Below are 23,926 nucleotides of genomic sequence, written 5' to 3' on the forward strand. Positions count from 1 at the left end.
TTTATTTGTACATACAATCTACTTAAATACCGGCAATTCAACTTGATTCGAACAAAATAAAAACATTTTCAACTTAAAAATGTCGTTTTATTTTTAAGAACATTTTCAACTCAGATGAGAACGTCAGAATTTTCTCTGTGTACTTTACAGAGTCGCAAGCGCTTCCTTCTATCTGTTACTCACTTTTCGACGAATACAGTATACCCGTTTACTCTACGAGTCGTCCAAAATCTCTTTCCTTGGTAAATTTACTATGAGTGAAAGTGAATTAAGTTTTACGGAACACTCTCCAATAAACTTAATGTTATGCTTATCAAAAACATAAATATCTTCGGCTGGAATTCCTACGTACATAAATAACAAGGAAGAACACTATAATCGAGTGCCTTGACTATCAGTTTCCCCGTTACTTATTTAAAGGGAGCAAAAGGAAGAGTGAGATATGGCAAGCAGCAAAGCGAGATTAAATTTGTTTAAACATGAAAACTGTAGGAGCCACGGTTTGTGGGCATCACAGGGGGCGTGGCTTGTTCGCGTAACAAACTTGCACTACGTACGTAGATAAGGAATCTAAATCTGAAATCTCAACCCTCTAGCTCTTGTAGTTTCCGAGATCACAGCGTTCACGCGGACATGGCTAGATCGACTCGGCTAGAGATGTTGATCAAGAATATACATAGTTTATGGGGCCAGAGACGATTCCTTCTACCTGTTACATACTTTCCCCCGAGAACAATATACCCTTATACTCTACGAGTAACGGGTATAAAAAATTCCAACAGAGGAGATTACTTTGGATTGCCTTCTATAAATATGATCACAATGGACCCATAGAGCCGCCCTAACCTATAAATATGAAAAAAGCTAATAGTAGTGAGGACTCAGTAAACCCTTTTCCTTACAGATAAGCCTTCGTTTTATAATGTTTCACCTTTCAAGGAGCTTTGTAATTATGAACGTACTTAAATTAAGTTAAAGCTATAAGGTTTATTAAGGTATGAATTGTTTGGCATGTAAATAAACATGATTATCTACAAATGTCTGTACAATGTACGGTGTACAATGTCCACTGTACGTGCACAGGAATTGCACCTGTAGTTGGGACCTTTTCGGAAGTTCATCCCCGGTAATATTCACTCGGAATGGGCAGGTACATATGTTAGGTGCGATTACAAATTTCGCCGGTAGCTGTACTTGAACCTTGCCTCCGCGATGACATCAGACATCAACAGGAGCACAAAAACCGGGTTAGGGCTAGGGTTCGAATTTGGGTTCGGGTTGGAGTCGAATTCCCGGTGTGTCCGGGGTCCGGGGCAATTAGAATATTTGCTTTGTTTCGTGCACTGCACTTGACTGACGATCGTTCGCGGAAAGTTTTCGCACTGCACTTGGCGCTGGCCGTAAAGTTTCCACAGCGGCGCTCCGCGTTCTCTGTGCCTGCGCCTGCGCCTGCGCAGCGTCGGCGTCGGCATTCTGCTCGGCTGCGTCGCTCGATTCGCGTTTAATCAGCCCCACAGCGCGAACGCGGCTCAGTTTTCATTCAGAAGTCAAGCGCGCGCTAATCGCAGTCGACTCTCGCCCGCCAGTGTGCGAAAGCCAACACAACATTGCGAAAGCAATCATTTTACAAAGTTCTTTGGCAACACTTTGTGAAATAGTTCGGGCCCGTGCAATTTCTGTGTTGTGGTTTTGCAGCTAACAGTTTTCGGTCTCCAGCGATTTACCAACCGATCTACTGCTGCTGCTGCCTTCGTTGCGGGTTTTTGTGAGTTGTTGGTAAGTTGCCCGCACATGTGATTTTCTCGCTCTTTTGCAACTGTTCGCTTGGTCCGTTCACAATAACCATTTTGGACTGGACGGCGGCGCTCTCAACGCCAAAACACCTCCCCCCGTTGGCTACATGGCTATAAGGCGCGGACCATCCGAGATAATCGATTTGACTGGCGATCGACTCGTTCGATCCGGTGCTCAGCAGTGTGGCAACCCTGCTGCCCGCACTTGCACAAGCTCGCCTTGTGAAATCCGACTTAGTTCTTCCGATCTTCCAGTTCTGGACGTGTACCCTCCAAGTTCTAGATGGGGTCTAAGGTGGGTAAGGGGGCGGCTCTGCAAGAATTGGATGCAGACAAGTTTGCCCTTCTCCAAATCTCGATCAGCTGGGGTTTGTTTACCTCTGGGACAGCTGTTTGTGAGTTGTGGCTTCTAGGTTAATCGATCATCTACTATTTGGCATGCTATACCATAACTTTCCCGGTGATCCGGTGACATTGGAACCAAGTTCGAGGTCCGAAGTGCTTTCCGCAATTAGCCCGCCCTGGCGAATAATTGGCAGAGTTTTTCTTGCGCTATAAATATTAATGCACAGCAGTATAAAACAAGTGCGGAAACGATTCGCTTAAAACCGGACCTACGATGACCCCATTCTGGCCTTGGACTTGTCGCAGAACATCCTGCCCCCAGACCCAGCAAAAAGTCCCCTTGGGTTTTCCCTGTCAGTCGACGTGGTCGGACGGGTTGTAAACCGCTTTTGGGAACAACTTTCGAGGACTTTTGACGGATGCGACCTCCTCGATCGATAATGGTTGTGGACGCTTTTAGATCGATGATTGCTTCCGCGTTGGCAGCTAATTGGAGTGGCTGGTTGCCTGGGAACGCACAGAAGGGCTGGTTCATTGTTCTGTCACAGAACGGAGCCACTCGTTTCCTGACAAACTCCGTTTCCTCCGAGCTGACAAATCTTTTCAAATCGCAAGCTGGGGTTTTCGCTTTCGGTATTTACATATGCAAACCATCCGGGTTTCTTTGCGCGCTTGCCGTTCTTCGAATGCCACGCACGTAGTCCGCATTTCAAGCGAATTTACAGGCTACACGCCAATCCCCTCAGATCGCAGATCCGAGATCTTAGGCTCGACAGTGGGGAAGCCTCCACAGGTTGCCAGCTAAAATTTACCCAAACATTAAGCCGTTTAGCACTCGGCGGCGGGGCCTCGACTTCGGCTTAGGCCCTCTCACTGTCTATAAATAATTCAAGCATTTGGTTTGTGTAGAACAGGATCTCGCTTCCAAATCGCATGGCTAGCACTAATGGGGCGTGCTAGAAACTGTGATGTTGGGTACGTATAAAGAGATCTCAAGTTCTTGCAGTACAGAAAGGTAAACAAATGGGCGGGTGTTATAGGGCTTGGAATGCATATATACATATAGGTATTGACTTGGTGAATAACTAGTGACGATCGCACTCTAAACATTTGAAAGTTCTGACAAAAAATAAATATACATTTGAGTAAATTAAAATTTTCTAATTTGTTCTGAACCAAATAATATATTTTCGAAATACGAGTATACTGGCATTAAGACATATATATTGCATTTTGTGGTGACTAATAGAAACAATTAACAGAATTTCGTCCGCCTATGTGTGCTACGTGTGCGGCATTTAAAATAGACATAAGCAACAGCGCAGTCAGCAACATCCCCACACTTTAGAAAAAAAATATTTTTATTCGAAAGACAGAAACTGGCTGGAAAATACGCCCACTTAAATACCCATCTGCATCTTCAGTTTCATCGTCTGCATGTTTTGACAAAGACCAAGACTCGTGGACACTGTCTGCCACAGATTCAGTCTATCCCGGTTTAGAAGCAATAACAAAGTATACCTACATGAGCGGAGTTTGCTAAAAAGCTGGCCAGTAAATTGCCGTAATTAGCGAGCCAAAGCGTAAACAGCAAAACAAAAAACAGGAACAACACCCTGTAAGAGATGTGGAAAATACAATTAATTAATCGTTACAAAATCTTTCTTAAATGAGTTCCGACTACACATGTTCAAGGAATTCCTCGATCCAGAAGAACACCATCCTTTTACCTTCAGTTAATCACCTAAAAGAGTGTATTTAATTTATTCTTAATGGATCTTGTATTAAAAAAAAGTAACAGAATATGGTTTTGATTTTTTCAAATCCTTCATTAGATATATACTGTGTTACACTGCCCGAAAAACACCCTTTTCTAAAAAAGTAGAGAGTATAGTTTGCCACTACACCTATAGTTTATCAGCCTTGGTACTGGCAGTATTTTTAACTTTAGAAAATCAAATTTATTTTTACTTATTTGCTTACATTTTTTAGAATGGTAAACCGAATCTTATGTTCAATTAAATATGGTCGTATGCGATTTGCCATCTTACGCCAATTAAAAAAAAATGGAATACAAATATTTTATTTTACTTTGTTTTACCTAATGTAAAAACTTTTAAGTCATTCATCAGTTTTCTGCGAATTGTTAGGATTTATTAAAACTAGAAATATAAAGTACAAAAAAATCGTATATGGAAACGCTATTCCCATATGAGTTTTTTTTAATACTGATATATTTTTTAGATCTTTTAACTAGAACATTGCTTTTAATTAATGTTTTCAATCAGGAAAAGTTTTATCTGACATCGAGAGGGTGAAACATAAACTCAACTAAATGTCAAAACTTAACATCACTTTGATCGGACCAGTAAGAAAACTTAATGCTAGCGAATCAATAATTAATTTATAGCCCCGTTTTTCTCTGTTGCGGATAAGTTACCCTTTTCAACAGCTTTTCACATGCTTATTATTTCCGCGTAGAATCGCAGTTGCATTGCATGCAAATAATTCGGAATGCATTAATTAGACGAAGTCTGAAAAAATCAAGTCTCCCCGGAAGCTAACAGGAGGAAGAAGCGAAGCCAGTAAAGCATTGAAGCACTTTGAAATCGTGCTTTGCCTTGACATGGCGAAAATAAAAGTGATCGGACCAACCCAAATTAGTGACTAATATGTCCAAAAAAAAAGGCAATTGTGCTCGTACGACGCATTTGCGCTGCTTCTTTTTAATGAACATTTTGCTCGTTTGCGCGGTTACTTTGCTCGCTATAAATCTGTCAACAAGCCACTGACTTCTCACTTCAAATTTTGACATTGAAATGCGGCAGAAGATGGCGATGGCGATGGCGATGAAGACTCCACCAAGCGCGTTGATTGAGCTGTCGAGAGCGGGCACAAAGCGGGTCCAAAATTATGCTTAGTCGACAATCCCCCACTCCCGACCTGGCCCCCATTGTCTGGCCCGAGGGCCTGTTCCAGCCAATCTCGACCGTTTGTAATCGCTCATTTGCGGTCTATGCGCCGCGAGATGAGCACACGCACATATGAACGCGTCTTTATAGGCCGAAGCTGGAGTGGGTTTGTACAGAGATTAGTGGCTATTAGCGAAGTTACCTTGCCCAAGAGCAGGCCTTGGGATCGCGGCTGTTTAGACACATTTGTTGTCATCGAAATGGGAAATTGCCTTCCTCGGGAGCCTTCTGCGGTTCTGTTGCAGACAGGGTACAGCTGTATCTTATTCGTGTTATTAGGTCTCGGGCGATAGGCCCCCTCGGGTTAAAAGTGAAAGGAAATGGGGTGTTCAAAAGGTATGAAACCACCCCTAACTCCATATTAGCACTAGGTAATTATCTGCGGAATGCTGCTTTGAAATTACCAGGTTAGAAGTGATCCCAAGAGGAGACCTTGGCACAGCCACTGCTAAACAACTTTTACTGGCAATCTCGTACCGCCCTCTCCGGGAACCTTCTAATTTTCCCTTGCTGACAAGTTGCGACCGGCGGATGATGATGATAGTCTAACTGTGTACAGGTGTCATGGGGTTCCTTTCCTAATTCACGCCCAGCATTAGGTAATTATCTGCGGAATGCTATCATGAAACTGCACTTTACAGCGCCGCGACTAATCAATGCCTCCGTACCGAGATTTAACTGCTGATTAACAACTCGTAGCCCCTTCCGTAATCGCAAGTGGTACCAAAGTGCACCGGAGGCAGGCCCTTTGCCCCGCCCCCAGGCGGGACTTTCAATATTTGACTTTCGGTGGCCTGTAGTCGTCGAGTCGGATGTTAGGCGCTGACTTAATATTTTCTTTGGAGAACTCGAGTGCCTCGGCCAAACGGTCCCCAAGATGAACTTTGTTTATTTATTGGGGTTTTCAGAGGTAAATAAGCTACAAATTGCGCCATGTGCGGCCCTCGGCGAAAACAACTTTCGATTACATTCTCACACTCTCTGTGCCCAAAACTAGAAATACCAAGCACATCCATATCAGCCAGCAGCCCTCTTGAAACGCCGTTTGGGGCTTATTGGCTTTGCTGGGTGTGTTTGCGGCAAATAATGGGTCTGGGAAGCGATGAAAACACAGGTGAATAGCTCCCGATTTGGGCAAATAGGCGAAGATCGAAGATATGTCAGCGGAGTCGGGTCGCACGACTCCAGAGCGAATCTCCATCTCCGCCTGGGTGTGTGCAGCAATGGATCTGTGAAAGGTTAAGAAGCCACCTGCGCCCTTGCCCCGACTTCCCAGTGGCTTTCGATAATTTTCGTACGCCTTTTGTGTTTGCTTGGCAATTGCGAAAGCGTAACGCTTGACTGGGTTTTTATTTCCAGCCTCTAGAAGATAGCTGCCTAAGCGGGCCTACACTTGTCCGCCAGTTAGCCAAACAGCTGGTTCGATACACGTTCGGGTGGGCGTGGTCGCGGGTATGAGCTACTCATTATCAGTTCACTGGTTTCTCAGGGCCCAGAACGCTCGCAAAGATTTTAATGGCTCCCCGTTTTAGTGCAGCCGTGCAAGGGCCGCAGGTTTTATGGCCCGTAGAATTGTCAGTCGTGCCACCGTCGTGGAACGACGAGAAAGTCACAGTCAGGGTCGGGATTGAGTTTCCATTGGGATTGGGCCATCGCCGGCTGTCACTTTCGGTGGCGTTTGCCAAACCAAGAGTCTGGGATCCGGCGAGGCCGTTGGTGATGCATATTTGGCGTTTGGGGTATTTGCCAAGCTTAATCATTATCATTACCACACATTAGCTAACTAAGCCTTCAATTTGAAAGGTGGCTTTGTGCTTTGTCTATTGCGGTGACGCGCCCATTGTGCAATGGCCCAAGTGCCTGACGCTTCCCCTCGACGCTACATTCCCTAAAAAGTCAAGCCAAACTTAAGTCCAATTTAAATAGATTTCTTTTTGTCTAACCCTGTCGCCGCCATTGTCTTCGGCTTCGACGTTGCTCTTTACTTTAGTCTCTTTCCAGCACATTTAATTATTTTTATGCTGCGATGTATTGTTACGTTCAGTTGAGAACTCGGTCACACCTTAACTCATGTCCCTTTCTCGTCCGTACTTTTATTTACCTGACGGGCAGGTACCTGAAATATGGCTTAATCTTTCAAATTTTATTACAGGTAGTGGCAATATCTGTCAATCAATTTTATCCTCAGTGTAAATATTTGTAGGAGTAGATATTGTATGTCGATGCGACCTATCTGTTTGTTGTCAATCAGGTTCACCCTTCTTCCGAATACACCCGGTTATCAGCTAAATATAAATTTTTATTTATCTGTGATTGCGATTAAAATGTTTCTATTAATCTGGTCACAACAATGGTCGAAGGTGCAAACCAACTTGAGCATATTCCACTTCCGAAACAATTAAGTATTTCAAAGAATACAACGATAAAGGATTTGTTAAAAAGTTCTTCATGTGCAAAAGCACCGCCCTATTTATCAATCCCCTGAATATCTTTCTCCTATGCATGCATACATGTACATGTTTAGAAAACATGACATTTTTGAATTTTCATGAATTGTACAATGGTCATTATCTGTTGTATGACATTTTTTCAATCGTTTTTTGACTTTAAGTTATTTTCCTGCTGGAAAGCTAACACCTTGTTTAAAATTGGTATGCCTTTAACTATTATTAATCATTGTTAACTATTATCAAAGTTATTCCTTAGGCCCTCTTACAGTTCAATCGGAATGTGACAGGGAGCAAACTTTTAATGCAAATAATTTTCAATCGGTCTAAAAAAGGGAAATTTTTTGACTAACATTTCATTTATATGTTATTATCTATAAGGTATCAGAGATTTCGGCCCCATTTAGGTAAACATTAAATAAAGGGATAAAATTGTTGAAGCTTACAAAAGTAGTTAAAATATGAACGTATTTCAACATTATATAATTCAACTAAATTTGTATCTATCCTAGTTTTTGCTTAAGAAAAGTCTTGTATTATTCTAGCGGAATTTAAATGACCTTTCCAACATGTAACATGTATAGTTAAAATTATGATTGATTTATGATTTGTTTCGTCAAAATACTTACATGTACTTACCCTCCATGTGCGCTTCGTCACTAAGTGTACTGCTTTCGACAGTGTATGATCAAAAACAACGAAGCAGAGTATTTTTAAAGTTAAGTTTGCTATCATACATATGAAAGGTATATGATATAGCTGTTGTTGTACCACCTGCCGTAGATTGAAGACTTTTCGGAGAGTTTCGTCTAGTCTATCGTCTAGTGATGCTGATCAAGAATATATATAATTTTCACGTCTCCATCACTACGTTACAAACTTCGGACTAAAATTATTATTGTTGAATACAAAATTATTTCGGGCACTTCCAAATTACCTATTACCGTTACCTTTTTTTTAACGGTTGGGAACATTTTGAAGTTTTTTTCTGTGTGGCAAAGATTTAGATTTTGTAGGATAACGCCCCTAGGCAGATCTGTTCGGAGTAAGGATAAAATGGAAGCACTGGAATAGTTATTATCCCATTTTAATTAGAAAAGTTCTCTTGAGTTTCTTAGTCCCCAAAAAACATTTGGCTGACCGACTTGTGACATCGCGGATCATTTGTTGAAAATAAAGCACAAAGTCGAGCTTACACCTTACCTTGGGCCCGCATGCACTACCGAATCCCAAACCGCTGTCGTCAAGTTTCTCGGGTTGCCCGGCTTGGGTCGCTTCGCCTACTGGTGTGCCAGCGCATATAAATCGATTAATAAGTTTCGTAAATGAAATGCCAGTGGTGGTGGCTACTGCATTGCCCCAGTCAAGTAACTGTAACGACGACGGCGAAATCAGAGCTATCAGAGATATTGCGATGCCGCCTGCACAACTCCGTCGGTTGCTCCAGCATCACCATCATCATCCGGGGCCACAAAGCCGACAATTAAAGCCAGCTTATGGCCCGACGGAACTAAATTGAGTTAGCGAGAGCCTGGTGCGACCGTGGGCGTAGGGGCAATTCTCTCCCCAGCCGCATAACAGCCATCCTAATACGAAGCAGCCCACCATCCAAAGCCCCAGCCCCGACGGCCAATATCTGTTCACCCGCCATATGTATTCTGCGCATGCTTTTGGCCGGGCCAACACAAGTGAGTCAAGGGCGCAGGCGCCGCTGGCCATCGGGCAATTTGAGCAGCCCAATCACGTAGAGAAGCTATTTGGACTTCTTCGTCTTAAGCAGCTTTGAATTTGCACGCTTCCACTTGCCGCAATCTCTGATGGGCAGGAACACAGTATGGAAATAACTCCGCACCAAAAGCTATGTCTTGCGAATGCAATTTTACACTCGTACTCAACAAACAGTGCGAAAAGCGTATCTGTGGTGTGCCATTCTTGTAGGTTACAGAATTACAGAGTACGTTATTTAGTCTTTAATAAATGCCCACCAGAGTCGAATAAACTTTCACCGAAAACCAGGGAAACTTATTTAGTGTGCTTCAATCAGTTAAAATCAGAATCAATAGCTTGAATCAGCTTAAGAATTTTAATTAAGCTATTCATTTCATGGGCCGCTGAATCATTGAATCCGAGATACATTTTTGTGGGCGTACAGTTAGTAGTTTAAATTGGCCAAGTTTAACGATAGGTTTTGTTTGGCAAACACGGTCGACATGTGTCCTGAAGGGGTAGCATCATTTCCGGTTCATTTGCCTGGAAACGAGCAAGAGCGAGAGCGACAGGAGCGAAAGCACCAGGGGCACACACTAAACACACTGACCCGTGTCCTTTTCGTGTCTGTGTGTGGTGTATCTGTGTCTCTGCGTCGTGTAGTCGAGGGTAGCTTTGAGCGAAACCCAAAAACTAAAAACAACATGCGAGGGGGGGGGGGAGTAGCCTCTCCCGCTGGCGATGACATAATGCAATCACCCAGTGTTGTTCTTTTTGAGCCGTGCCGCACTCAAGTCAGTTGCTTATTTGGCTGGCAAAAATGGCGAGCGATGGCAACCCTGGCAGCGAGAGCAGAGAGCTCTGAAGAGAGGCTCGCGCATCCGCTAGCGGCGCCTTAAGAGAAAACGCTAGTGGCGAACTAGACGTAGCCAAGGCAGCCGGTATTTTGTGCGCCAAGCTATGTACAATGTATCTGGCGGATACGGAGGGAGCGAACACGCTGGTGTTGCCCACTGCTGCCGCTGGACAGCGCGTGACGCAACACTGAGCGCGTTAGTGCTGCTACGACGACAGCTGGTCTTCTTCTTGCCCGCCTTGCCATTTCCCTGGCGGCTTGCCGCTGCCATCAACATTCACATATCCGCAAGAATCAGATACACAGCAACAGCAGACAGCAAACAGCAGTAGCAGCTCGTGTCGCCCCTCTTTGGCTCTCTTTGCGGCGCTCTTCTCTTCAGCCGCAGCTGGCTTTCGGTTTCGGGGTTCGCCCGCTCTTCGCCAGAGCAGCGGGCCTCAGTTCGCATTTCGCTTTGGGTTTCCTCGTCTGGTTCGCTTTTTGGGTCAGGCCAGAGCGATTTCCACACCAAATTCCTAGTCTGCTACTACCACTGCAAAACGAACTCAAAGTAAAGTGTTACTCCTATTTAGATTGCGTACGATTCGAGTTCGGTTTGGTTTTGCGATTGGACTTGGTTTGGAGTGTCTGTCCCAGGCGTTCCGAGTGGAGTGGAGTGAAGTGAAGTGCTGCTGTTCCCTGTGTCCTTGTGTGTCGCGCAAAAAACCACGTAACAGACGTCGAGTGTCCCCAAGAACCAGCAGTGTTTCCATCCGATAAACGAGCCGCGGCAGGCGGAATCAGTTAATGCTGCACCCTGCTGACCCCGCCCCCGGCCAGTCGTGCGCTCAATTAGCCCCGTTGCACGGCTTTTCGTCTTAATTGACCCAAGTGCGGCGAGTGCCAGCACTGAAAAACAGAACATTCGTACGCCCCTCGTTGCGTTTCGCTCTCGCCGCGGCACCTGCGGTTATCAGTTACCTTACCTGCGACCCAGTCTGCTTCGGACAGGGACAGGGACAGCAACTAATCGCCTTATCGAGGGCGATAGCGGGCCATCCCAGATTAGGACCGAGCAGAGCCCAGGAACTATCAGATATCAGAGGCGAAAAGCCCGCACCGCCGAGTATCGTCACGTTGTTGTAACGCATGTGTGTAAATATATGACATAATTCCAAGACATTCCGCTCGCACTCGCACCCAAAAGATGGATGCGCTCTCTCTCGCCCTCCCTCTCTCTCTCTCACTGTCTCTCTCTCTCTTGCCTCGCACCCCGCTCTTAGTCGCAATCGGAAGAGAGCGCTGGCGAAAGTGCAGAGAGCGGAGCAGAGAAAGTGGCCCCTCAACAAGTCAATCAATGAGTCCGGCGGAAACGCTCGTCCCGCCCACTGGCAGCGCCGCCCACCGCCCGTATGCAACTCAATGGATGTTCGAACGCCATAACGCGATCCACCCACCAGATTTGGGGAAATTGGGCTGGTTGTGCAACTGTGTTATGTTTATCTTAAGGGTTTCCCACCCAAGGTAACCACGCTAGATTTATAGATTTATTATAAATGAGAACAAAATACTTAAACGGCAGCTATGACAGACTTTCACAAGTTATGGCTCCAGATAATTCGGCGTGCTTAGGCAACGTAGGTCGCATTCCATTCAGCTGGCTTTTGGTAGGGCGAATACACCATCTACCCAAATCGAATTCGAGTTAATAGAGACCAGGCTATGGAAATTGGAGTTGGAAAATGAGGAAAGTTGAGTTATGGCGGCCGATCGCCGCCGCATTTGAATATTTTCGCGGGCTGTGTGTGGGCTGCCCTAGAAAACAGAGCCAGTGGTTTCGAAACTATGATGCGACATTCTTCGCCGCTGGGCGACCCAATAAACAACAAAGGCCAAAATAGACTATTGCGTCAAAACACAAAACGCGTTTCAATTTCCATTTCATCAGGTCAACCTGTTGTTGCCCGCCGCCTTCGTTAACCGCGCTATTTGCTGCTGTGGCTTCTTTTTGGCGACACACATTCGTAAACAGCTTGACCATGAATTCGATTTTGAGCGCAAAAGTCCCAAAAAAAAAACAAAAGAGAAACGTGAAATGAAAACCCGAAAGCCATAAAAAACCCAGGCCATCCCGCTGCGAGTATGTGTGAAGTGCCGTAATAATTAATTGATCGACAAGTGCGGAGCTCGAGCTTCGATTTGGTATGCGAGCCATCACCTGCCACTGAAATCGATCATGATCAAGCGGCGGCCCTTGCCCCACTCCGACCGCAGCTCGCAGCTCGGCGTTCTTGCGACAGCGTCTTCGCCCGCTGGCCTGCTGGTTTCCTCCGCGTCTTCGACGGGCGGGTTTCCCAATCGAAGGGAGTGGTGCAGCTGCGCCAACGCACTGCGAATTCCACCTGCAGCCGGACCCGCAGCTCGGAGTCATCCCACCTCCGGCCCTTCACGGGGGAAATCTGTGCGGAGAAATGTGTTTTAATTCGTAATGGCCCACCAGCGGCAGCGGCAGCGGTAACGCCAACGCCTCTGCCCGCTCCCCAAGCTCGGCTTGGCGAACGCCGACTGCGGCTGCGACCGCGACTGAGCTGGCCGCTGAGCCGCAGCGGCCTTAGTTCGTCAGTCGCCGTGGCAGCCAGTTAGTCGTGCTCCGCTAGTCGATGTCGACGGTTCGCCTCTGTCCCGCTCGCCGCCCACTTCCACTTCCCGCCGCCCGCCCGTCGCGAATCGAAAGCCGAGTTTCGAAAAGTTCGATCTGTTTCCCAGCTGCTCTGTTCCCAAGGACACCGCGTGGAGCCACCAATTCAGTAGCTGGTGCCATTCCGGAATGCAAGACCCCTGTGCCGAGCCGAGGGCGCAGCTCTACCGCAGTCGCAGCAACAGTAGTTGTTGATCAGCAGCAATTGGAGACCTTTTCCCCGGAGTAACGCCCGGCAGTCGCCCCCGTTTTTGTTGCTCATCGAGTGCAACGATCAAGGTAATCTTTCGGCCCGATCCCCTCGGCAGAGTGGTTCCATCGCCACCTCGGACTGGGTCCCCCAAAAATCCCGGGGTACCTTTCCACTCAGTCGTTGATCAGCCTTTTTGCAACCACTTGTAATTTACGCAGCGGGTTCGGCAATTAATTATGAATTAATTATATGCAGATATGCGACGCGTTTCGATCGCCCGAGAGTGATTGAACCTTTTATCGGTATGTAAATTTCGGGGCTGTCAAATGCGCATTCAAATGGGCCTTTGCCTGTTTTGACAAGCTGAAAGGCTGTATAATTCAAAATGGCACTCAAGAATCTGATGCAATTCAACACACGCGACCGTTCGAAGGGGCAGTCCCCTGCCATCAAGGGTTCGATAACCAAATGTCAAAGTTTGTTGACGCTGGCCACAGCTGGGGGCCAACGATACTTGACCACTGGCATCCATTGCAAGCTCTCGCTTGGCCAACCAGTCGAGCCTGTCTTTGGGCCAAGTCAAGGGTCGCCGAGGAGATACTAGATACGAAAATCAATAGACGATGGTCTGGTGATGGGAATGTGAGGACACATTCGCGACACTTCTTCGCATGGCGAATTGATAGGGTGCCCCCCCACCCCCCAAATATTATTGTGTCAACAACGGAGACAACTACCAAACGCCACGCGTCTTTCGCCGTCATTCATGGCGTGTTGGACGCGCATTAAGCGTGTTTCCCTGCGACTGCCTGAGCGCGTCGAGCGCCCTTCTTGGCCCGGCCAAGAAGTCTGAGGTGCGTCGAGTGAGTCACGCGACACCAGACACCATGCCCGGACCTGCCACAGGCCACCCTCCCCCACCCAGAGGGCCAGAAGAGGGGTGGCTTGCTCTCGTGGCCGCATTTTTCATTCAAGAAACGCGCCGCGAGCCTCTGCGCACGAGCGAGGATAAGCCAGTGGCAAAGAGAAACCCTATGCGGCATCACGTGATGATATTGGGGCAACGTGGCGCCTTGGCTGCCGCCGGTTTAGCGGCGTGTTGCTGAATGGCCAGCGTTGGGGGAGGGATGGTGTCGCCTTACATGCCAAGTGTGCAGCAGTGTTGCCTCACGCCTTCCGGAACGGCTCTTGTGGGGCGGCGGCTGAAGAAACCAAAACCAGGTCAATGAAACGGCAATATTTGGCTTGGCTTTGAGTCGCTGCTGCTACTGCTGCTGCTGTTGGCTTTTCATCGCCCTCAGTGGCCGCTTCTTCGCAGAGGTGGTCGACCACCCTCAACCCTTTTAAATTAGGCGAAGGCAAGCCCAGCCCTTGCCAACCGCCCACCAGTTTCTACTGCTTCTTGCTTTGACTTTGAATTAGTTTAAAATTGGCTTTTTGGTGGCACTGGCTTAATTCCCTTTCTTGTATCGCCTTCGCTTGTTGCTTGCTACGCCCATTAACGAGGCAAACATTGGATGTTCCTCCTTCAGCTTGAGCTGATACTGATGGACGCCAATCAAAACAAATACTTTTGGATTGGTCGGTGCCCGTGTCCTGAGTAGCAAACCAATTCCTTTGAGAGCAGGAGCTAACTTTGTCCGGCTCGTGGCGCACCCAGTTGGGTTGGAATACAACGAAAGGCTGTCCTGGATGGGTGGGTAGGTCCTTTCCCGGTACCGAAGGTTCACCTAATTATCGCCTCACAGCCACTTCCACTCAAAGGGTGGCACCAAGGGGCTTTATTGTTAAGCATTTACGGTTCTCTAGCGTGACGTCGATGGTAGCGTATGAGTTATGTGCCCATGCAGCTAAACACTTAATGTGGGAGGTGTAGCATTCTTACTCAACAATGGAAATCAATGCTACTTTGTTAACTACCCTAGATAACATATTCCCTCCATCAAGCCTGGCATATTTGGGCAGTACTCGTCAGCGGACCTGAATGCTTCCGAAAACAGAGACTGACGTCTATAAAAATACTTCCAAACATTTCTACGAATATTACTCATACGCCCCTTGCTCCAGTGCTGCCGTTCACTGATTTGGCTAATACTTGCGCTCAATTTACCGATTTGCGATATCCGTTCCCGCGATAAGAGGTGCAAATTCCGCGATTGGCCCGATAAATGAAATAACCAAAAACAGAGCTGAAAACGAGAACGTTCAATTATAAACAAGATGTAAATGTGCCGATAAAATGCTGACCCAGCAGCTTTTGCCTTTAGTTTGTTAACCTCATTCTGTTTCTGCCTCCGACTTCGGCTCTGTGGCTCCGAGCATGCTTTTTCTGGAGTTGTAGGGTGTTTAATGGGGGCCCATGAAGGCCGGCTGATGTGGGTCGTCGTTGGCTCCAACTTGAATTGGAAGTGGAAATTCGTAACGTAACCGGAACGATCTCACCCTGTTGTGTCTTTAAATAAATGTGTAGTTGGGTCTTTAATAATTATCTATTTTTTATTATTATCTCTTTTTGCAGTTCGAAAATCCGCTTGACCCCGCATCAAATGCAATAAATTCCGAACACTCAAACCAACCTGATCAGAACCAGGACTCGATTCCTGAAAGTCAAGACTTTAACCACCAAACCAATTGTACAATCAACGAGGAACACCCACTACAAAGTAATCGTATAGAAGGACTGCTCTGTGAGCGAAGGAAAAGCACCAACCACTACACAGCAACACAATGGCCTTAATTATGAAATACATCGACAGCATAAGCAGATACATAGACTCACATAGTGGTAAGTACTCCCCAAATGCGGGGGGATTCGCTAATTTGCCTAACCTTGATTTTGGTGGACTGTGACCAGCGACCGCAACATGGGGAACATTTCAATGTCGCTTCTCTTGCTCACTTTTCTCCCCAAAAATGGCAGTGGGTTTAGCCGATGGATAAATAATTTTTGACACCAGTTCTCTAATTGGTCAAGAGAGGTTGGCAGCACTGGTTCTCTCACACTGCCTAGGCTCTCTAGCTTCATTTCTCTTGAGAACGGCCATTACATTATTCACGTGCTGAGAACATCTTCCTACCCACGTTACTACCTATATCTAGGCAAATATTTACACAACTCGTTTTAGCACCGCCTGCTGCTCGGTTTTCTTTGACAAATGTTAAGCAATTTCGAGCTGACCACCCGAAACATGCTAAAATTGTGTTACAACAACTGCCATCCGCCAATATATTATCCGCAGTATATTCATATTTTAATACCCTAACAGGGGGCTTTAAAGTTTCAGTCAAAAATTTGCTACACAGAAAAGCATTTCATAAGAAATAATGAGGCGCAATCGTTTTTTGCAAATTTAATGGATACATTTATTTATTTCCAATTTGAATGCAAAAAGCGTTTCAAGTATAAGTTATATTATACACACAGAGAGAAATATTCAAGTACATGGTACTTAAATTAAAATCATTCGTTCGTATCATTGTTCTCAATATTAGGACAAAATAGTGAGAAGAGAAAAGGGAAATGGAATTTATTTAACAACTTTTTAATAAGTATACACTACTGACTGGACTAATAGTTTAGTTGTTGAGATATACAATGTAATGTGCACAATAAGAATATTTTCAACTTCAACATTTTTTTTCTATTTTTAAGAACATTTTCAACTCAAATGAGAACGTCAGAATTCTCTCTGTGCATGTTTGTTGCGAGTTTCGAACATTCGAAACGAACCAGATCAGGGCCAAGTCAATGATATGGAAGTTATTCTTCTAAGTAACTAGCTTCTGCTTTTGCCAAAGTAGTTTCTAGTACTAGACAAAAGCAGCCTCGAAGCGACAATAGCCTCTCTAATAGTTTCACTCTTTTCGCACAGACTCAAGGACAAAAGGCTGGCCCATGATGTCGTCCCCATTTCCCACACTGGCCGTTTGCCTCACATACGTGTATCTGGTCAAGGTGAGTATCGAATTTCCAGTCTGCCAAGAAACCGGCTGGCCAATTTTGGGCTTCTGAAGCAGTAGTCGCGCCCAAAGATAAGAAGGTGGGCTGGCCTTAGCCACGCTCGCCATATCAACGTGTGATAAGAATAACTGCTACATCCGGCGATTACATAAATGCTGAAAGTAACTATTTCCCCCAGGTGCTAGGACCCCGGTTAATGGAAAATCGAAAGCCGCTGCATCTGCAGAACACACTAGTCATGTACAATGCCATACAGGTTGTATTCAGCGCGTGGCTCTTCTACGAGGTAGGTTTTCCAATCCCATCCCATCCCGCCCCTTTCCCACATCCCAGCAGCTTCATTCATCGCGTGGCATCGTCGCTGGACTGATCCGTGGACCTGCGGACCCGTGGAGGATGCTACATACTCAAATTTAACCTATTTTTGCAACTAATGTCTCTGTTCTAGTGCTTGATGGGCGGCTGGTGGGGCTCGTACAGCTTCCGGTGCCAGCCGGTGGACTACACAGATAGTCCCACATCCCGGAGAGTAAGTGTCCCGAACGGCAGTGCCTTAGAGTACCTATAAGTGTGTGCAGATCCCAATAGTGCCCGACCACTTCAGAGCAATCGCTCGTTACCGCAGTTACTCGCGTACCATTCTGTATCTGCAATTAGGGCAATCCAGCGCGGCTTCTGCTTAATCTAATCCTAAAGTATTGTTATTGATCTGGCCACTGACCTAGCCAACGCTTTTTGCAGTATTAACCAGCCACGCCTCGCCTTTTAGTCGTTTCCATTGTATTAACTACGTATTGTCCATGGTACATACAAATAACTCCCGGCGCCCCCAGACGTCACCGCCAGATGTGTTCGACCGGCTTTAACTAATACCAACCAAGTACCCTAACGCACCTTAGTGCTGCTGATCTGTTTTGTATATAAATGCTAGCCAAAACACACAGTGCTACCAACAAGATCGGTGATTAATTTCGCTTTGATTAATCGTAATATCGCGTTTAAGACTAAGTTGATACCATCTAAGTGCTACTCACACTAACCCTGCGCACCGCCAAACATGCACCTCTGTAAATAGCCGACAGCTGAGCGAGCTTGCCACGAACAATAGACCTGGAAGGGAGGTCTTTCAGCCAAGATCCGGTGACGATGCCCAATGCCAAATAGCTCTCACAAATCATCCAAGAAACACAGAGCCGAGCGAATATACATAAGTGACTTTTTGTGCTCTACATTTGCAGATAGGCATTTCCGGTTGGCTAACTGGACATTATAGCTTCCGATGTCAGCCAGTCGACTATAGTAATAATCCTAGAACGTTAAGGGTATGTGTTAACCGCCACGAGCAGTAAGATAACTAAACCGATAACAAAATAACGATAAGCAGTCTGGTTACGTTTAATTTCCATTACGGTGTTAGTGCACGAATAGTTATAGATAATCATAATCATTTAATGCATTCGTAGTAGTACCCATGGAGAGGGTCCATTATGTCACAACCTCTAGTATACGGTGTGGTGGGGTCAAGGGCTACTGCATACGTGCTAATACCGAAACCTTATGGATTCTAACCCAGATTTCAGCATGTGTATGCCGTACATAACTGTCTACTCTTTTACTATCACCGAACTAAAATTCAATGGTTCGACTTCGATATGCGAATATCTGTTCCCTAACACTGCAGTCTATTAATTATTATTTCTAAATGCGAAATCTTTTCAATTGAATGTTTACTACCCATTGTTCCTAGGTGTGTTACACCCTTTTAAAAAACAATCTTTAACCCTACTGAATCTCGAATGATATCTACCTCTTTTTCTTTTTGACCATATGACACTTGCTTAAATGTATTAAAAAAAGGCAACCAGAACATGTATGTTCTGGTTTAATATATAAATATCTTAAAATATGTTTGAGTCGTAGATTCTTTTTTTAGGCTGCCATGAATATTTTAAATAATTGCGATCATATAGTCAACACTTAAGCAAGTGCTATGCGGACATTATGGGCCCAGGAGTCTGCATATGTGTTTTATATACTTTTTAATTATTTAACAGAACTCTTAAACGAGTCAAGAATGAGTGAGTGAAAAATTCGGTGCGATCTGTTGCCGGCTTAGCCGACACGACTGCACGCCCTATTCCATCTGTAAGGAATGGTATTTTCAACCGTATTCAACATTGGAAAACTGAATTCTGTCACCCACAAGATGTGTATCATTCCTTGCATTGAATAGGGTCGAGCAACACTCAGCCCAACCGAATTTCTCAAACAACTCCTACAGCACTAGCACTATAATCGCACTAACATAAACACCTCTTCTCCACATGCTACCTTTTTTGCTGAATCAGATGGTTCATGCCTGCTGGTGGTACTACTTTTCGAAGTTCACCGAATTCATGGATACGGTGAGTGACTGATCAAAGCGCCGGCCGGGAGCCTGCGCCCGGTAATTGCATTCATAAATCAACTTGTTGTGCGTCGCCACAGATTTTCTTCGTGTTGCGCAAGAAGACTAGCCAGGTAACCACGCTGCATGTCATCCATCACGGCTGCATGCCCATGTCGGTCTGGTTCGGCGTTAAGTTCACCCCGGGTGAGTTGCGGTGACAGTACGGGTATTATCCGCAGTGCTCCTGACCATCCAATTTCCCTCCAACCCAGGTGGCCACAGCACCTTCTTCGGCCTGCTCAACACCTTCGTCCACATCGTGATGTACACCTACTACATGTTCTCGGCCATGGGTCCACAGTACCAGAAGTACCTCTGGTGGAAGAAGTACCTGACCACCCTGCAGATGGTGAGCTGCGGTGCGAAGTTCCCTAGTTCCCCGGCTAATCGCTGCTTCCACAGGTCCAGTTCATCCTGATCATGGTGCACGCCTTCCAGCTGCTTTTCATCGACTGCAACTACCCGAAGGCGTTCGTCTGGTGGATCGGCATGCACGCCGTCATGTTCTTCTTCCTCTTCAATGAGTTCTACAAGGCAGCCTACAGGAGCCGCATGATGGTGAGTCGGCCCCAGCCCCCCCGGAACTGAGGTCCAAATGCACCTCAAAGTACCCCGAAAGACTTTCCCACATTAGTGGTCCCAACAAAGAGCCGCTCCACTATTATCAGTGTGATTCGTGGCTTGAGCTTCCCACGTTGCCCGAGGCGACGTTGGCGACCAGCGTTCCAGATTGCGGCTTGTGTTAATGAAAATGAAAACGAATACCTAACCGAAGCGACGCGATTCGAAGCTGTGAGGCAAGCGCGGTTATATCATCATTGGCTCCACTGCACCTTGCGGCCTGCCGATTACAAATGAGAGAAGCTGTGGTCCAAATTCATTAACGAGATTTCGTCAAGTAGGTCTCTGGGAATTTGGGAGCTGGGTTCAAAGCCACGACTCCGGCACTGGGCCGAGGTATAAATCGTTAACCGGCTTCGTTTCGCATCCAAAGAGCTTCGCGCCGCGCGAGTGAAAGTTAAACGGGAAGACAATACCCACAGCTTTGGTGGGGGACAGCAAAAAAACAATGCCAGACATACGCACAAAAATTCAGATAAATCGTTGCATAATTATCATTGTGAGACGCTGGGGGTTAGACTAAATCTGTTAGAAGAACTAGTTGGGCTGACCGAAAATATACAACTTTTTATCAACTCTAGAAAAAAAAATTGTTTAAAAAAAAAACACGAATTTAAATACAAGGTTGCTCGCACATTTTGACAAATACTAAACACTCCCCAGTTTTGATTCGGATTATAAAAACACAAAGCATAAATTATTATAGTTTAAGATAATGATTTAAACATTTCGAGATAACTCGAAAATTGTATTATTTATATATGTTGTTTTTTAGCTTATTTACTAAAATATTTCATATTTTCAAATCATGAAAATGTTGAATCACTGATTTATTCAAAATTTATAATACTCAGCAACAAAATGTTTGAAACATACTAAGCAAGAAAGGAAGTTAACTTCGGCAAGCTGACTTTTATATACCCTTGCAGTTATAAGTCAATTTTAGCTACACCATATTCATTCACTTCGGATAATTCCCATGGCAGCTATATGACGTAGTAGTCTGATTTTTATCATATTTAATTCGTAATTCTGAAACATTAAAAAAATTCTATATACCGGTAACGTAGCTTCCGACTTATATACTGCAATAGGAACAAGACTTTTGGTAAGGTTTCATTCCGATAGCTTCAGTTTGCGTAGAAACGGAAGGACGGAAACGACAGACGGACATAGCTAGATCTAGACTAGTGATGCTGATCAAGAATATATATACTTTATGGGGTCGGAAATGTGTCCTTTGCTGCAAACTTCTGACTGAAATCATTGTACGGTCTGCAAGGGTATACAAATATAGAAAAAAGTTTACAGAAAATGTGCAGATAACACCATAACTTTTAACCATTTTTTAAATATAAAATCGCAAGTTTAAATCATGTTTTTCTGACCACTTAGGACAAATGCGAACCGCCTAAAAGTTGAAATAAAAATGTTTGGCTTCTGCAAAAATGTATTTCTCACAGAAAGGGACAATTTTAAAATCTGAGCTCACTTTAAATTAAGTCCACTCTAATGTACATATAGAGATTTATACGTACTTCATCTTAAAAGTTTAAAAGCCTCGTGAATCGCTCTGAATTATTTGATTTAAAATAATATGTTACAAAATTTGGACTCACAGGCACTATTAATTACACTGTGTTACCAATTCGGACCTTTATGTACTTACCTCGATGACTGCTAGAAAATGTTATTCTTATAAATTGAACTCTCGCTCTCTTTGACCTTCTGCATTAAAATGCGAAAAAGCCTGTTAAAAAGTGGAAAAACTTAAGAATGTGGGCTATAGATATAGCCCACAAAAAATTATGTTCATCGGACAAACGGTGTACCTTTTTAATTCAAAATTGTTGATTCAAGTTTTTCCCAAAATGTTTTTTTTTTACCATTTTTTTTAATGATTTCTTGTTCTCATAAAATAAATTTCTGTGAAAAAAGCGCGATGATATAAACACTTTAGGCATGGGGCATTTAAAATGAGTCATTTTGATCTTTTGAAACGCTGTTTGGAGCCACTGGGGGACATTTCGAATCTTAGTGGGCACCTAGGCCCCTTTGAAATGTTGAGTATAAATTTGGGTGCTCTAACTTAATTTAATTAATTTAATTTTCGCTCCGTCAAAATAAAGGTCTTTAGAGATGATATCGGAAAAGATTCCTTCTGCAACAGATCCTTTCACTCTGCTCTACAAGCCAAACATACTTTAAATTACATGAATTATAATACCAATACTAACCGTGCCTTGTCTGTTCCTATTCTAGAAAAAGAACGGGGCGCTGGCCAACGGACATGCCAGGCCCAACGGCTACTGCAAGAGTATCAACGCCCATGACGACCTGGCCATGCCGCAGCCAACGGAGGCGGCGGCGACCGCGACGCCCGTGTCAAAGGCCAACGGGAGCACAAACTCTCTGACCAACGGCCATGGGAATGGCGTGGCCAATGGCTACAAACAGCTGGCCAGCAGCAGCGCGCACAAGGGTGCAAACGGCGGGCTCTTGACGAACGGATATGCCACCAAGCTCCTGGACGACGCCTCCCAGGAGCTGAAACAGCGGAAGACGCCGAAATAATATCGGGGCAAGGAGGGGCGCCGCCAGCACAGAGCTTAGGACCCGGCGACGGCAGTGCCAGGAGCTTCCTGGGAAGGAGCGAAGCTCCACGAGTCATTTCCACAGGCACACATTTTTTCACTTCAACTCACTACTCCACATCGAAGACCATTTACATACAAAACTTCACGCAATGACACACTTTCATGGGCATTTGGGAAAACATGCTGACTAAGCGCAGATAGCGGAGGTCGGAACTTAAACTACCACAACAAGAAACTTGCAGAGATTGCAAAGTATATTCTCCAGAGCCCAAATACCATGTATCCGAACACAAAAATATGCTAATGGTATGCCTGCGTACATGTTGAGGCAAATGCAAATGTATAGGCATTGCGAATGCATATGCACCCATTCTTCTAGCATACTACTTTAAATATGATTTGTTGCTTCTTTTTCTTTAAACTACTTTAGTTGTACAAAGCTTACTTATCATAAGTACCCCAGCGGATTGTATAATACAAAAACCAGCATACGCAAATCAAGATTTCAAGTAAACAATAATATAAACCGAAGCCCAGCATAAACACTTTAAAAACTAAAGCTAATGCTTATTACACTTATTTTGTGTGAGAGCAAGGAATTCAACTATTTAAGTCTAGAATTTAACTTATATATGTGTGTATATAAATACATATATTATTAAAATAAACAAAAAAAGAAGCCAACGGCAAATTTTGTAAATGTATAAATAAAAAACAAATTTAATTTAAAATTAGGCACAATAATTGTTAAAAAATATAACAGTCATTCATTACAGAAAACAAAGAACGTTTAACAAAATCTTCAAACGCGAGTATTGGACATATTTTGTGAAACGTTTCCAAGTATACAAAAGAAAAGTAATGTACGAAAACATTAAGAATTCACAGGCTATTACCCATAAAGTTTCATTAATTTATTACAAGTAATTATGCGGCTAAAAAAATTGAACGCGATATGAATTTGCATCTCTTGATCATCAATAACGGTGCATACCCAAAAACATCCACAGAACATCAATATTGAATACAAATAGTGAACACAAATAGACATAACCATAAGATCGATCCACTTGAAACCGAGCATTAAAATCAGTAAATTGTTGGAATCAAAAAAAACAAAATAGACTGTAAGTCCCACATTCTAGGTATGCAATTGCCATACTTTTTGTATGCGTAATAGCCATTTTTGTGGAGCAGTATGTAAACATTACCTATGTAATTATTATTATACAAATACAAAAACACATGTCTAGAAAATTAGGTGAAAATGGAGTGGAGCATTTTTTCAATAAAAACACTAAACTGAAG

The 23,926-nt window shown here is 44.5% G+C and overlaps 1 protein-coding gene across 5 annotated transcripts; it reads left to right on the forward strand.

Moving 5' to 3' along the window:
* The first annotated feature begins 1,543 nt into the window (after positions 1-1,543).
* LOC119560834 (elongation of very long chain fatty acids protein AAEL008004) lies at positions 1,544-23,925 on the forward strand. Of its 5 annotated transcripts, XM_037874485.1 has the most exons (11): positions 1,544-1,776; positions 15,509-15,775; positions 16,863-16,945; positions 17,130-17,237; positions 17,400-17,480; positions 18,190-18,273; positions 19,300-19,356; positions 19,439-19,544; positions 19,613-19,749; positions 19,803-19,958; positions 22,284-23,925. In XM_037874485.1, exons 2-11 carry the CDS (start codon positions 15,718-15,720, stop codon positions 22,593-22,595), a joined length of 1,182 nt encoding a protein of 393 aa, XP_037730413.1. In that variant the 5' UTR covers positions 1,544-1,776; positions 15,509-15,717; the 3' UTR covers positions 22,596-23,925. The 5 variants fall into 5 exon arrangements, with proteins under 5 accessions (XP_037730413.1, XP_037730412.1, XP_037730409.1 ...); XM_037874484.1 differs by lacking the exon at positions 18,190-18,273 and having other exon boundaries at positions 1,545-1,776; positions 22,284-22,595; XM_037874481.1 differs by lacking the exon at positions 17,400-17,480 and having other exon boundaries at positions 1,546-1,776.
* The last annotated feature ends 1 nt before the right edge of the window (position 23,926 follows it).

Source organism: Drosophila subpulchrella, unplaced genomic scaffold (genome assembly GCF_014743375.2).
Source record: "Drosophila subpulchrella strain 33 F10 #4 breed RU33 unplaced genomic scaffold, RU_Dsub_v1.1 Primary Assembly Seq354, whole genome shotgun sequence".
Taxonomy (NCBI): domain Eukaryota; kingdom Metazoa; phylum Arthropoda; class Insecta; order Diptera; family Drosophilidae; genus Drosophila; species Drosophila subpulchrella.